Raw genomic sequence first — 14,501 nt, 5'->3', positions numbered from 1 at the left:
ACCTTTACTCAACGAGCAATGGTGAGAAATCTGTGTCTGGAAAATTGCACTGCTACCATTGGGCTATTTCTACAAACCAGAGTCTAAAGTGGGGGAGGGGACAGAACAAATTGCGCAGTTCAGGCATAAAAATGGCTTTTAATTGCCCTACACGTCATGCATGTAAAGCAGTGGAACACCTTGTTAATATACCAATCTTCAACAGATGTACAGTATTAGTGCCAACAAATACTATGAATTAACTTGTGGGGGATAGGGACATGTTATCTATTGCACTACATATAGCAACACAAGTGTGAACTCCTCCCAGATCAGATGCAGGCAGAAAAATAACGTTACCAGTGGGAGGTGATATATTCCTTTTTCCAAACTAGCACAGACTCATATTAGTTCGATATACATTTCTTTTATCTGTGAGCTGAGCGGAAAATCGGTCTCCAGTCCTTCATTCTCTTTGATTGGACGCACAACTGCTAAGAGTGTAAACTATCCAATTAAAAGAACGCATATCACCAACAGCTAATACTAGCGTTTGCAAAGAGAGCACCTTTTTCAAAGGAAGCACTGTAATTGCTTTTTTGTTTCTGTGGTTTGTTTGCTGCACGCCCTGATGCAAATGTTAATTCCAGTTCCCCGATTTGAAAAGTATGTAGAGCAAGACAATCCAAGATGTCCTTCTCTCAGGCACCTTCACACAAGCTATCGCACTTTGATATTATTTCTCTGTACCACCTACATAAAAAACGAAATATGATTGGATGGATATTGCTTCAGACTAAAGGCCTGATTTAGAACATGGCAGAAGGAATTCTCCGTCACAAATGTGACAGATATCCTGTCCGCCGTATTACGATCCCCGTCGGATATCATGGGATCGTAGTGCGGCGGACGGGATATCCATCACGTTTGTGACAGAGTATTCCCTTCTGCCAAGTTCTAAATCGGGCGTTAAATATTTTGCTTGCTAATGCTATGTAGTTATTTAATGGACCGAAAAAATGATGCATCACCATGTTTTGTGTACTTAGAGCATACAAGCCCACCTTGGTGAGGACTTAGTTCAAGATGTTATCAACTTTTGCCTGGGTTATATAGCCAAGATTAAATTACCAAAGAAAAGGTATGTATACCATGTAAATTATGAATTATGGACAATATTCTAATTTATGTATAACGTTAAGCCTACTGTACTAAACCCACATTTTTTTATATTTTTGTCAACTAATGTGTCTGGTTTAATTATAACAAATATATCTTGGGCTGTGTTGGACGTTGAGCCATGTATTTATTTTGCTGTACACATCATGTTTCTCATTTGTCCATTGGTTTTGGACACTTTAACACCTTCCCTTCCATTATGAAGCTCTGCAGTTTTCCTGGCCGATTATTGTGTGTCTACCCCATTGTGGATATGTTTACATGTGTTGCATTCAGGCTGTGACAAGGAGTGCCTATGTAGTCTTCAGTGACTGCTTCCACCTGACGAGAGACATATTTTACCACATCAACCAGGTCTTTGAAATAACCCAGAACAATATCATCAGATTTTTTTAAAATTAATGCAGATGAAAGTATATGTGAAAGTCTCATTGCTCTACCCATGATGATTTCATGGGGTGATAAATCAGTCTTACATTTTGGAGTACATTTCATATTCGTCAACAAAGGGAAAGTGCTTTGTCATTTCAAGAGTGATCAGGCACATGATTTTGCCAGTTGTCCTGAGCATCCCATTTGTTCTCTCCACCACATCAGAGGATCGTGGTCAGTAACTGCAATGGAGTATTTGCTTGATCTCAAAAGCTTTACTAATCATCTGTAGCACTTAATTTATAAAATGAGTGCCGCAGTCTTTCTCAACAGAAGTCGAGGGGGGGGGGGGGGAGCAGCGGGAACAAATCATGGTATCAACTCCCTCCAGAGCAATTTAGCAACTGTATGGCTATTTGCTCTCCTAATATGATGTGCCTCGAACCATTTAGAAAAGAAAGAGTACTACCAAGATATACTTACGGCTATTGCAAAGTGGCATCGAAATGAAGATTGCTCGTAATCTCGTAAATGGGCCTGCTGATTTGCCAATGTGATTCACAACACTAAGACTTTTTTCCTTGATTTTTTTTTTTTAGATGGCAAACTAATCATCGGCCACATACATCTTCAGAAACATGTAAAATCCTGTATTTTCCTAATACTTCTTGAAAATCCTGATTAGACTGTCTCTCCCTGCAGGAGTTTGATTATACAAATACTTACACATAGGCTGTACCATTGAATTAGGTAGAATACACTTTTAATCTTTATTCATATGTAAATTCTGGAAATTCTTTTTACAACCCAATTTCATCCATTTTAATGCTTCATCACCAGGAGCATCTCCCTGCAGTTTACATTATGTTAATTCTGTATAACATCACAATTTACAATTTTTTAATCATAATTTTCCTGAATAACAGTCCCTTCCTGCAAGGCGCAATTACCTTGCAGTTTGGTCAGTGTTGGCAATGACAATTTCTGCAGGATTATCCCCAAGCTTTTTGCCTTCTTCCTCCTATTTTTCTGACCCTCTTTTTTTGGCTTTAGGACTCTGGGCACTTTATCACTGCAAATCAGTGGTAAAGTGCATGTGTTCTCTCCCCTAACACCTGGTATGATTGACTTAAACCTGTTTGGCATATATATTTTAACCTGTAAGTCCCTTGTTAAGTGGTATACCCTATACTCCGGGCCTGTAAATTAAATGCTACTAGTGGACCAGTGTAGGAAGTTGGCTCTGTATGCACTATTTCAAAGTAAGGAATAGTATGCACAGAGTCCAAGGGTTCCCCTTAGAGGTAAGATAGTGGCAAAAAGAGATAATACTAATGCTCTATTTTGTGGTAGTGTGGTCGAGCAGTAGGCTTATCAAAGGAGTAGTGTTAAGCATTTGTTGTACATACCCAAGCAATAAATGAGGAACACGCACTCAAAGACAATTCCAGGCCAATAGGTTTTTGTATAGAAAAATATATTTTCTTAGTTTATTTCAAGAACCACAGGTTCAAATTGTACATGTAATACTTCAAATGAAAGGTATTGCAGGTAGGTACTTTAGGAACTTTGAATAATCAAAATAGCATATATACTGTTGTCATAAATCACATATAGCTATTTTAAAACTAGACACAGTGCAATTTTCACAGTTCCTAGAGGGAGTAAGAGTTTGTTAGTTCTTGCAGGTAAGTAAACCACCTACGGGATTCAAGTTTGGGTCCAAAGTAGCCCACCGTTGGGGGTTCAGAGCAACCCCAAAGTTACCACACCAGCAGCTCAGGGCCGGTCAGGTGCAGAGGTCAAAGTGGTGCCCAAAACGCATAGGCTTCAATGGAGAAGGGGGTGCCCCGGTTCCAGTCTGCTAGCAGGTAAGTACCCGCATCTTCGGAGGGCAGACCAGGGGGGTTTTGTCGGGCACCAGGGGGGGACACAAGTCAGCACAGAAAGTACACCCTCAGCAGCACGGGGGCAGTCGGGTGCAGTGTGCAAACACGCGTCGGGTTTCCAATGAAAATCAATGGGCGATGCAGGCAAGAGGGGGGCTCCTCGGGGTAGCCACCACCTGGGCAATTGAGAGGGCCTCCTGGGGGTCACTCCTGCACTGGAGTTCCAATCTTTCAGGTCCTGGGGGCTGCGGGTGCAGAGTCTTTACCAGGTGTCGGGATCTGGGAGACAGGCAGTCGCGGTCAGGGGGAGCCTCGGGATTCCCTCTGCAGGTGTCACTGTGGGGGCTCAGGGGGGCAACTCTGGCTACTCACGGTCTCGCCGTTGCTGGGGAGTCCTCCCTGAAGTGTTGTTTCTCCACAAATCGAGCCTGGGGCGTCGGGTGCAGAGTAGCAAGTCTCACGCTTCCGGCGGGAAACGCAGTTGTTTTTTTCAAAGTTGCTTCTTTGTTGCAAGGTTGCAGTCTTTGGTGAACAGAGCCGCAGTCCTCAGGAGTTCTTGGTCCTTCTAGATGCAGGGCAGTCCTCTGAGGCTTCAGAGGTCGCTGGTCCCTGTGGAAAGCGTCGCTGGAGCAGTGTCTTCAGAAGTGGGGAGACAGGCCGGTAGAGCTGGGGCCAAAGCAGTTGGTGTCTCCATCTTCTCTGCAGGGTTTTTCAGCTCAGCAGTCCTCTTCTTCTTAGGTTGCAGGAATCTGAGTTCCTAGGTTCAGGGGAGCCCCTAAATACATAATTTAGGGTTGTGTTTAGGTCTGGGAGGGCAGTAGCCAATGGCTACTAGCCCTGAGGGTGGCTACACCCTCTTTGTGCCTCCTCCCAAGGGGAGGGGGTCACATTCCTATCCCTATTGGGGGAATCCTCCATCTGCAAGATGGAGGATTTCCAAAAGTCCGAGTCACCTCAGCTCAGGTTGCCTTAGGGGCTGTCCTGACTGGCCAGTGACTCCTCCTTGTTTTTCTCATTATCTCCTCTGGCCTTGCCGCCAAAAGTGGGGCCGTGGCCGGAGTGGGCGGGCAACTCCACTAGCTGGAATGCCCTGTGGTGCTGTAACAAAGGGGGTGAGCCTTTGAGGCCCACCGCCAGGTGTTACAGTTCCTGCAAGGGGGAGGTGATAAGCATCTCCACCCAGTACAGGCTTTGTTACCAGCCACAGAGTGACAAAGGCACTCTCCCCATGTGGCCAGCAACATGTCTCGAGTGTGGCAGGCTGCTAAAACCAGTCAGCCTACACGAGTAGTTGGTTAAGGTTTCAGGGGGCACCTATAAGGTGCCCTCTGGGGTGTATGTTACAATAAAATGTACACTGGCATCAGTGTGCATTTATTGTGCTGAGAAGTTTGATACCAAATTTCCCAGTTTTCAGTGAAGCCATTATGGTGCTGTGGATTTCGTGTTTGACAGACTCCCAGACCATATACTGTTATGGCTACCCTGCACTTACAATGTCTAAGGTTTTGCTTAGACACTGTAGGGGCACAGTGCTCATGCACTGGAGCCCTCACCTATGGTATAGTGCACCCTGCCTTAGGGCTGTAAGGCCTGCTAGAGGGGTGACTTATCTATACTGCATAGGCAGTGTGAGGTTGGCATGGCACCCTGAGGGGAGTGCCATGTCGACTTACTCGTTTTGTCCTCACCAGCACACACAAGCTGGCAAGCAGTGTGTCTGTGCTGAGTGAGGGGTCCCCAGGGTGGCATAAGATATGCCGCAGCCCTTAGAGACCTTCCCTGGCATCAGGGCCCTTGGTACCAGGGGTACCAGTTACAAGGGACTTACCTGGATGCCAGGGTGTGCCAATTGTGTAAACAAAAGTACAGGTTAGGGAAAGAACACTGGTGCTGGGGCCTGGTTAGCAGGCCTCAGCACACTGTCAAATCAAAACTTAGCATCAGCAAATGCAAAAAGTCAGGGGGTAACCATGCCAAGGAGGCATTTCCTTACAACCAGCAACGCAGATTGCGCCACCCACAGAAGTAGCCTTTCAAACTTGTCTCAGGCCTGCCACTGCTGGGCCTGCATGCGCAGTTTACTGCCACATGGACTTGACAATTCAAGCCACTTTCCAGGGCCTAAACTGCCCTTTTACTACACCTAAGTCACCCCTAAGGTAGGCCCTAGGATGCTCTATGGGCACGGTGCTGTGTATGTAAAAGGTAAGACTAGGACACTTACGTTTTACCTGTCCTAGTAGTGGCAAACGGCCTATTTTGTTTTTCACTACTATAAGGGCTGCTGCTCTCATAGGGTAGCATTGGGAATTCCCTTATGTAAGTTTAAGTGATAATTTCTGATCTGGAAAGAGTAGCATGGGTATGTTTGGAACGGTAGTTAGAAATCGTGCTTACTGGTGTAGTTGGATTTTGCATTACTATTTTAGAAATACCATTTTTAAAAAGTGGACAATTCTTTGTGCTTATAACTCTATTGTTTTGCAGCTTGACTTCAGTCCACATCTAGGGCAGAGTGACAGCTACACTTTGTTCATACTTTCCAGACAGCTACAACACAGTAGGGGCTGAGTGTAACAGGAGTGGCATCTGCATCCATGTGCATTCTGATAGTCCTCCTGGGCTCGGAGAAGGAGCGGTTGTTCACACCTTACATGTCAATTGACTGTGTCCTGCCCTCACTCAAAGGGCTGATTTACCCTCTACTGATGTTTGGAGCCAGGGCTGGGTTGCAAGGGGTTGTGTTACCTTGAAAGGATTCCTTTGAAGTTACCCCTGGAACAAAGCTGTTTTGCGGTATAAATACATGGACTCTGACCCCTTGTTTTGAGAGCACTTTTAGGAACTGGGGCTGAACCTCTGTCAGATGGACTGCTGGGGTGCACCAAGGACTCATCTGGACTGCTTTTCTGCTTGTTCTCCAGCTACCAGCTGCTTCCTGACCTTGGATGACCCAGGCACTACAAGTACTATCAGGAAGAACAGCCACCTACTTAGCTGTGCTGGCCTGCCTGCACATTTGTGCCTCTTGAGTGCCTCCCAAGGAGCCCAGCGCAGAAAGGGTGTTGTTTTTCTGCTCCTTGGCTCTTAATCTAGTGCATGGAGAAGAGCTGTGTATCTTTGTTTTGGTTGTGTCCCCCTCAAAGTGTTCCAGGGCTTGGTGGCCCACCTGGGGTCCTGCCAGTCAGTGTGTGGGGAATGCTGTGGTTTACTATGCATCCCCAGGTCAAGCCTCTGCTGAGCACCCCATCTTTGAACCGCTTCCTTTTCCATCAGCGTGGGGTGGGGTCTCCATGTGGTAGGGATCCACCCAGCCTGACATGCTTTCCTGGGCCCAGCATTCCTGTGCGAAGTCTCCGTGCAGGCTCAGTCTAGAGCAGCACTCTGCCCATAACATGTTGCCAAGGCAGTGAGGAATCTTTATGACTCCGGCACTGCGAGTCCTGCCCTCTCCCAAGGACTGCTGGGATTATCGGTGCGGACCTGGGCAGACCCGCAAAGGAAGGATCACAGTTTTGCTCCCTGTTCTGGTGGGCCCGAGTAGCTGGAAGACGCCATGGGCGCCAAGTGGCGAGAGAGGGATCTCGCAGTGTAGCTGCTGTGCCACATGCTCTTGCCAGCTGCCCTCACTGTCATTACCAACGGGCGGAGGGACCCAGAGAAGGTTCCCCGCTGCCAACCACATTGTGCGTGCCCCTTCCCCTCTTTTTGGACTCACTTTGGGGGCACTTGTTGTTTTTTGCTTTGCTGGGTAGCCCATAGGAGGGCCCCAAAAGGGATAAGGGATCATCGTTTAGGAACGACAGTGAGGTACCATATTTTTCCTGACAGAAGCACCAGTACTTTTGCACTCTACTAAGTTGGTCTACTACTTCAGGAACCCACCCAAAAATTGCCGAATAATACTTAAAACGAGTGCAGGTGTACTACTCCCTAGGTTCTTGTGAGGATGTTTGGAGACCTCTGGGGCCTCATGAATTTTGCCCCCAATCAAGGTTATATTATCCGCACTAATGTGATGATTTATGTATCTTACTGTTGATAATCTTTGTAGTTTAGGCTCATTGTATTCACTGATATGCCATTTTGCTTTACGTTGTTTCAGATCATCAGTATTATAGGAGTGACAGCATAATATGCACAGTACTTATGAATAATGTCTGTTGGTCTATATTTTATGTACAACATAAATATATATTTTTGTATAATCATGTGTGGAGACTCTTTGGTGAAGTATTTATTGAGTCAGAGGTGTGGTGGGTTTGTAGTGCAAACTCTTAAAACCTGGCATCTGGGGATAGGCCTGACTGCTCAGTGCAAACTACCAAGGGGGTGAGCACAAGTTATCTTTAGTGTGTAACATAATTGCCCTGACTTGAGTGATGGGCTCTGCCTGGCTTAGGTGCATACTCTAGCCAACCAGAAATCCAGTTTCTAACAGTCAGCATACCTGTTTCCTAATGTGACCATATCCTTGCCAGCCTTATGGGGTTGACATTTTGCAACTGCCATTTCTTTGGTTGTTGAATGTACACACTATTTTTGATTTGAGCACCTGATGATGCAATGAACCCTCTTTGCATCAGAGTGGATCATAGTCATGTACAACAGCAAAACCATACCAGCTATCTGTATAGGTAGTCACATTCATGTTCTCTGACAAGTAGCAAACCCTCTTTAGAGCAATTAATTCAGCTTGAGTCACATTTAGTAAGAAAGAGGCCTCCAATGTTTCGCAAATAGAACACTCTTTATAAGCAGCTCTCAATTCTCCATATGGATTCCTAAGACCGAAAGCATCAACGAACCGTGTCAACTCTGAATCCTCTAATTGGGACTTCCTTAGTATCTGGTCTTGGCTTGGTGGTGACTCGGTCACCTCAATACAGTCATGCTCCAACTTGCCATCAGCAATATTATTCCTGCCTTCACATTTGTCTGAAATTGGAGCAGTGTTGCTGGGTTCAGGGCATTGCACCTTCAAATTGAAATGTTCTCTGTTCCAAGTACTATTTGCTCATGTTGTGTCAACCTGTTTGTGATGTGCTGAGTTTTCATCCAGGCAAACTGGTACAATCGATTTTCAACATCTGGATAGACTTACAGCAACTGGATCCAAAACTCCTAAAAGATAAGCGAATGGCCCCATGGGTCCTCTATGTTTCTGAGCAAGTATTGAAAGTGTACAACCATCTTTCTGATGATAAAACAAATAGAAAATCATATTGTAGTCAGGAATAACCATAGTGCAGGTGCATGTCACAAACTGTGTTAAAGTTTCTTAAATGATTCAAGGCTCTTTTCATCAGATGGTAGCATATCCTGAAATCATTACATGTCAGCTGTACTAAAGGCTTTGCAATCAAATTTCTGAATCTTCTGGTGACGATATCTAAGAATTCCCAGAAGTATCCGAACCTCCCTTTGGGTGATAGGTGGATTCAGTTTCAGAACTGCTTTCAATTGAAATGTTTCACACACCCTTTTCAATAAGATGTCCAAGATAGATAACTTCCTACTCTATTATTGTTGAGGAGGCCTTATGCCCATTATCTGCCAAATGATTCAACAATGCAACAGTTCCAAGTTTGCAATCATTTTTTGTCTTGGTTATCGACAAAAGGTCCATGTACTGGGCAAGGACTGAATTACATGACCATTTTAATCTCTCTAGATCTTTCTTTATAATTAGGTCAAACAATGTGAAGGGCTTTCTTTATACCCTTTTGGGATTCTACACCACACAAAAACCTTATTCGAAAATTGAAATGCGAAGAGGAAGTGTGAATTCTAATGTAGTGGTATTTAAAAAAAACACATGGCACAAATTAATGACTGGGTACCATCCTGTCTGTGCTGGAATTTGGAACACTATTACTGTTGGATTCAGTAACACAGCAAAACAAGGAAACACCATTTTATTAATCTTCCAGTGGTCTTTAACAATTCTCCATTTACCACTTGGTTGCCTAAGTCTCTTTACAAGAGGATTGCATAGACTGCCAAGGACCACTTGAAGGATTGCATGTTCAGTCAGCCATGTCTGCTATGGTGCATTGAGAGGACCCTCTCTAGGTGGTTCTTGTGTCGGCCACCCTGCAATCACCTAACACTCCAACCACAAAACTCCTTGAACAACAATTTCAAACAAATAATTTAAATCCATCCAAAGCATTGAAAAAATGTGTTAATTTATGGGCCTCATCATACAGATTTGCTTGATCTTTTCTCAACTACGGAAATGTATGCGTGTAGGCAAACATATCCACCCTCGTCCAAGGAATATGCACCATATTTTCTTCCACTTCTGAATTTACTGTTCTATTTCTCCATTTTTCTCTATTTCTTTAAATCACTCCAGTCTTGTGTTTTCTCAATCAAAACTTCAATATGGGCTCTCAATGTAACGAGACCTTGATTTTATCATGTGTTAAATACATTTTGTAGTTTTGCTTGACATTTTTCATTCTACCTATGTCACCATCTAATTCATCAGCCAATTCTTCAAATCTTTCATGTGCTTCATTGGTGCACCTTGCTTCTTCCTTGATCAACTATTTAATTTCATCAGCATCATATGTCAGTAGTCTGTTCAAATCTACATGACTTGTAAGGATTTGTCCAAATTATATCCTCAGGATCCCAAAACAACTCTCTTTAGGAGGTGGCTCCATCACCACTATCTCTGCTGACTGCTGTATTCCACTTGTGCTAGACGGTTCCATTGTCACTGGACTTTCTCACGAGGTACTTGGTACAACTCCAGTAGGAGCATGCATGCAGTGTTTCCCCTCCACCAATCCCAACAGTAGTTTAGGTCAGTTCGTCTGTGTAAGGAGGGGATGTTGAAATCCCCAACTCATGAAAACATTGTCATCATCATCATCATATGATTCTCCATCATCTTTGTTCCCTTTTGATTTGTCTGTTTTGTTCTGTTTTGTTTTTGTAGGATAACAGGAAATATTTTACCCCTTTTCATTTTTCCATTCTCCATGTCTTTTCTTCGCTGTCTAGTCTGGCTTCTAACCATCCCCTGAGGTATTTCGTAATAGAGCTGTCTTTGTTCTCTTTCTTTCTGTTGCTATTTGATCTCATTTATTGAGTACTTTCTGAAAAAAAAAAAGTTATATGATTGGAGAGATTATTTATTAACAGTACCACTAATATTTTCTCATTTTTTTCTTACATCATCAACCATCCAGGGGCAGGAGGAGGGGTGTTGAGGTGGCCGAGGCAGCTGATGCCCCCTCCACAAGTCCCGGGGCAGGCGGGCCTGCTGGCCCCAGTAAGTCCTCCAATTGACTATACCGACCGCAGGCAATCAGAGCACAACTAATAGCAACGACTCACCAACCACAGGGCGGCTCCCTGGTTGAACAGCCAATCACAGTGAGGTTTCTCTGTAAACAGGGAAACTACTACAGAAGCACATTAAACCTTTAGAAAATAATAAACCCTTGTCTGTTTACCCTAGAATGTAAAACAAATCAGTATTTCACAAGTACGGATACTTTCTAACAAAGAAATACAATTTTGAGCAAACCTAGAAAACCAGTACAAGAAAACAAGATTGAATCTCAAACAGCCTTCAGAGTTCTGTGTAGGCGAATGTCTGACGACCTGATTTCTGCCTCCTAAGTTAATGTACTACTTCCGGTTCCTCAGGGTAATTGTAGTAACCCAAATTGAACTCTCAAACCTTAAAGAGGAAAAGTTAGTATTTTATCAACTTCGCTGTACACTCCTCAATGGAGACAAGTTAACAATATCTCGATCTTTAACGAAACCCGATAACCAGCTTAATCGTCTATAGACAAAACAGCATCAAGTGGGTTCACAAGTATGTATAATTAACCCACCAATTGAGCTACAGTCATCATCACATAACCATACTTCTTGTAGTGTCTAGCATGATTTAGAACAGAACCTTTATGGCTCCCTGAGAATTCTGTATCAGTGACGTAATCGCTAGGAATAGAATTCTTGAGAGTTTGCTTTAGAATGTTGAGTTCACAGGTACATGCAGAGAAATGAAGACATGTGATTTACAGCTCCTTGTGTGGCCCAGTTGAACTGCTGGCACATGCTATGTGTGCCTTCGTTGAAGTGCTGAGTCGACGGTTGGTGAATGTGGAGGCACAGTGCAGCTCCAGTCTGTGTAAAGCCTGTGAATGGAAAGAGAGCTTCACTGAAAAATCTACGCATCGTTAGTCAAGATACTATGGCCAAGATTCTACAAAAAGGTACTGCGCTCTCACGCAAAATAAAGTTATACAGTATATGGAACGTGAATGCTAAACATGGATTCAACCAGTTTTATAAAGCGCAGTTAAAGATAATTGTCAAATAGCGCTAAATGTGGACCAATCAGGTGCACAACAATACAAACTGAAGTATAGAAAAAATAAAGGACTTGCTGAGCCCGCTACCAGCTAAAGAGTTGCTGCATCACAGTCAACGCTGGGCCCAAGAAGAAGCACCAGGGTTGTGCTGAAGGAGTGGTCCATATTCACAACAGCCAGAAACTCAGCAGAAAGCCACTCTGCCGATGGAGCCCTTCAAGGAAGACACCGAGGCCAGCCCATCACAGGACTAGGGCATGAATGGAGCTGATCCTGATTTCCAGTCAGAGAGGCCAAGGAAAGCGCTACTCTCAACATCAGTAAGTTCCACACCGGTTTACAATGTTGCCTCCTCCTCCTCAAACAACCACCACCACTATTCAACACTGCAAAAAAGCAAAATATTGGTGATAGATTGACTGCATGGGTAGAGACATTCGAAGATTTAATTGATGCACTTCGAAACTGATAACAAGAAGATTATCAAATATCTCAAAAATCTTGCTGGTGATGGTCTCAAAAAAGTCAAAAAGAAAATTCCAAGAACTGACAAAGTCGTATACCGTCAGATTCAGAATACGTTGAATCTCAAGATCAATCCAGTACGAAGGTCAATTATGAATTACATGTTTTAATTCAAGAATATCAAGGACTTGGCGAGACAATCGATGAATTTGTGGAAAGGCTTGACTCACTCATCAAACACAGTAAGTTCAGTGAATTTAATGATGAAGAAGCCTAGAGGCTTAGAGTGATCGATGGATGCTTGTCGGATTAATTCAGACAATGAATACTGAGAGAAACTCTTAGTCCGGAGCATGTTGATGGCTACCAGAGCTGAGGAATGTGCTGAAAAACAAGCTACCGATATGGAGGCCGGGGGTGCCCAGAGCGAGTCGGTCGTAAGTGTGAAAAGTTATTCGAAAGGCAAGACTGAAGGACACAAAGTGATGTCTACCTGCAAAAAGAAGTTGTTTCGGATGTGGATTTGCGTTTCCACATGAAGAAAAGTGTCATGCCATTGATCAGATATGCAAAGGTAGTTGTAAAGGGGACCATTTTGTGACAATGTGCAGAATGAAGGAAAAAGTAAGTTTGTTATGGCGCGATGACAAAATGGCTGCCAAAACGTTCCAGAAGCAATGCTCGACTTGTGCCCACAAGGCCAAGCGAGACATCAGTTGAGGCAACCAGATACTAAACTAAGTTGATCACCATTTTATCCATCATTAAACAGTTTGTCAGCTTCAATAATACGTGAAAATGAAGAAAGTGACTGCGCCAAGATGTGCAGATGTTGGACTGGTTGTCTTTGAGGAGGAGAGTCAGTCAACGAAAAGTTGGCATGTCAAACTAACGAAATCACACAAACACTGTCCAAAGATTACACTGAAGTATAATGCCTAAAGAAAAGTACAAATGAACTGTTTCTGGTACCACGACTCATACCATTAGAGGCCAAAGAATACACCTCTGCTGCATAGACACCATGAAGAGTAAAGGTTAATTTATGGCGACAGTGAAACATAAGAAAATCAAAGTCCAAGCACCAATTTATGTACTTCATGGTACAGAAGCTGGCGCCTGCTTACTCAGTTTCAACACAACTGCTGACATGGGACTGATTTCAGGTATTTACAATTACAGGATAGTTATTATAATTACAGTATAGTAAGTTAATCCCCCTCATTGTTTAATGGTTTGGGAAAGTTAAAGACGACGGAAGTAAAACTGCATGTTAATGAGGATGTTTGTCCTGTTGCTCTCCATTTACAAGAAGCTGTTGAAAAAGAACTTCAATCATTGCTTAAGCATGACATTACTGAACGTCACACTGGTCTAACTCCCTAAGTTTCTCCCATAGTGGTAGTGCCTGAAAAGGACCACGAAGGAGCTGTGTGCACACGTGTTGACATGTGTTAGACCTTACAGCTTTAGGGTCAGCATCCCCCCAACTTTTTGCCTGCCTCCCTCCACTTTTCTGACACTGTTTTTGCTGGTTTTAGGTGTCTTCACACTTTACCACTGCTAACCAGTGCTAAAGTGCATATGCTCTCTCCATCAAACATGGTAACATTGGTTCATACCTAATTGGCATATTTAATTTACTTGTAAGTCCCTAGTAAAGTGCGCTACTTTTGCTCACGGCCTGTAATTTGAATGCTACTAGTGGGCTTGCAGCAATGATTGTGTCACCCACATAAGTAGTCCCTTAACTATGTCTCAGGCCTGCTATTGCAAGGCCTTTGTGTGCAGTTCACTGCCACTTCAACTCGGCATTTAAAAGTACTTACCAATCCTTAAACTCCCCTTTTTCTACATATGTCACCCCTAAGGTAGGCTCTAGCTAACCCATAGGGCAGGGTGCTATGTAGGTAAAAGACAGGACATGTACATATGTGTTTTATATGTCCTGGTAGTGAACAAACCCTAAATTCTCACTAGTGTGAGGTCTGCTCCTTTTATAGACTAGCATTGGGACTGCCCTCATATACTTTTTTAGTGGTAGATTCTGATCAGAAAGGGGTAACCAGGTCATATTTTGTTTGGCCAGAATGGTAATAGAAAATCCTGGTAATTGGTGAAGCTGGATTTTATGTTACTTTTTTAGAAATGCCACTATTAGAAAGTGAGCATTTCTCTGCACTTAAAAACCACCTGTGCCTTACAGCCTGTCTCCAATCAATGTCTGGGCTTGTTTACAGCTTCCTTGTGCATTTCACCCAAACAACCA

General features: G+C 43.6%; 1 protein-coding gene across 1 annotated transcript in view; it reads left to right on the top strand.

Moving 5' to 3' along the window:
- Positions 1 to 14,501, top strand: part of PMM2 (phosphomannomutase 2) — a 168,441-nt gene that overhangs the window by 92,797 nt on the left and 61,143 nt on the right. The window contains exon 4 of the mRNA XM_069210533.1: positions 1,029 to 1,120. Within this exon, the coding sequence (XP_069066634.1) occupies positions 1,029 to 1,120 (92 nt within the window). The remainder of the gene's footprint in view (positions 1 to 1,028; positions 1,121 to 14,501) is intronic.

This window comes from Pleurodeles waltl, chromosome 10 (assembly GCF_031143425.1).
Source record: "Pleurodeles waltl isolate 20211129_DDA chromosome 10, aPleWal1.hap1.20221129, whole genome shotgun sequence".
Classification (NCBI taxonomy): Eukaryota; Metazoa; Chordata; class Amphibia; order Caudata; family Salamandridae; genus Pleurodeles; species Pleurodeles waltl.
This window is presented reverse-complemented; position numbering and strand designations above follow the sequence as displayed.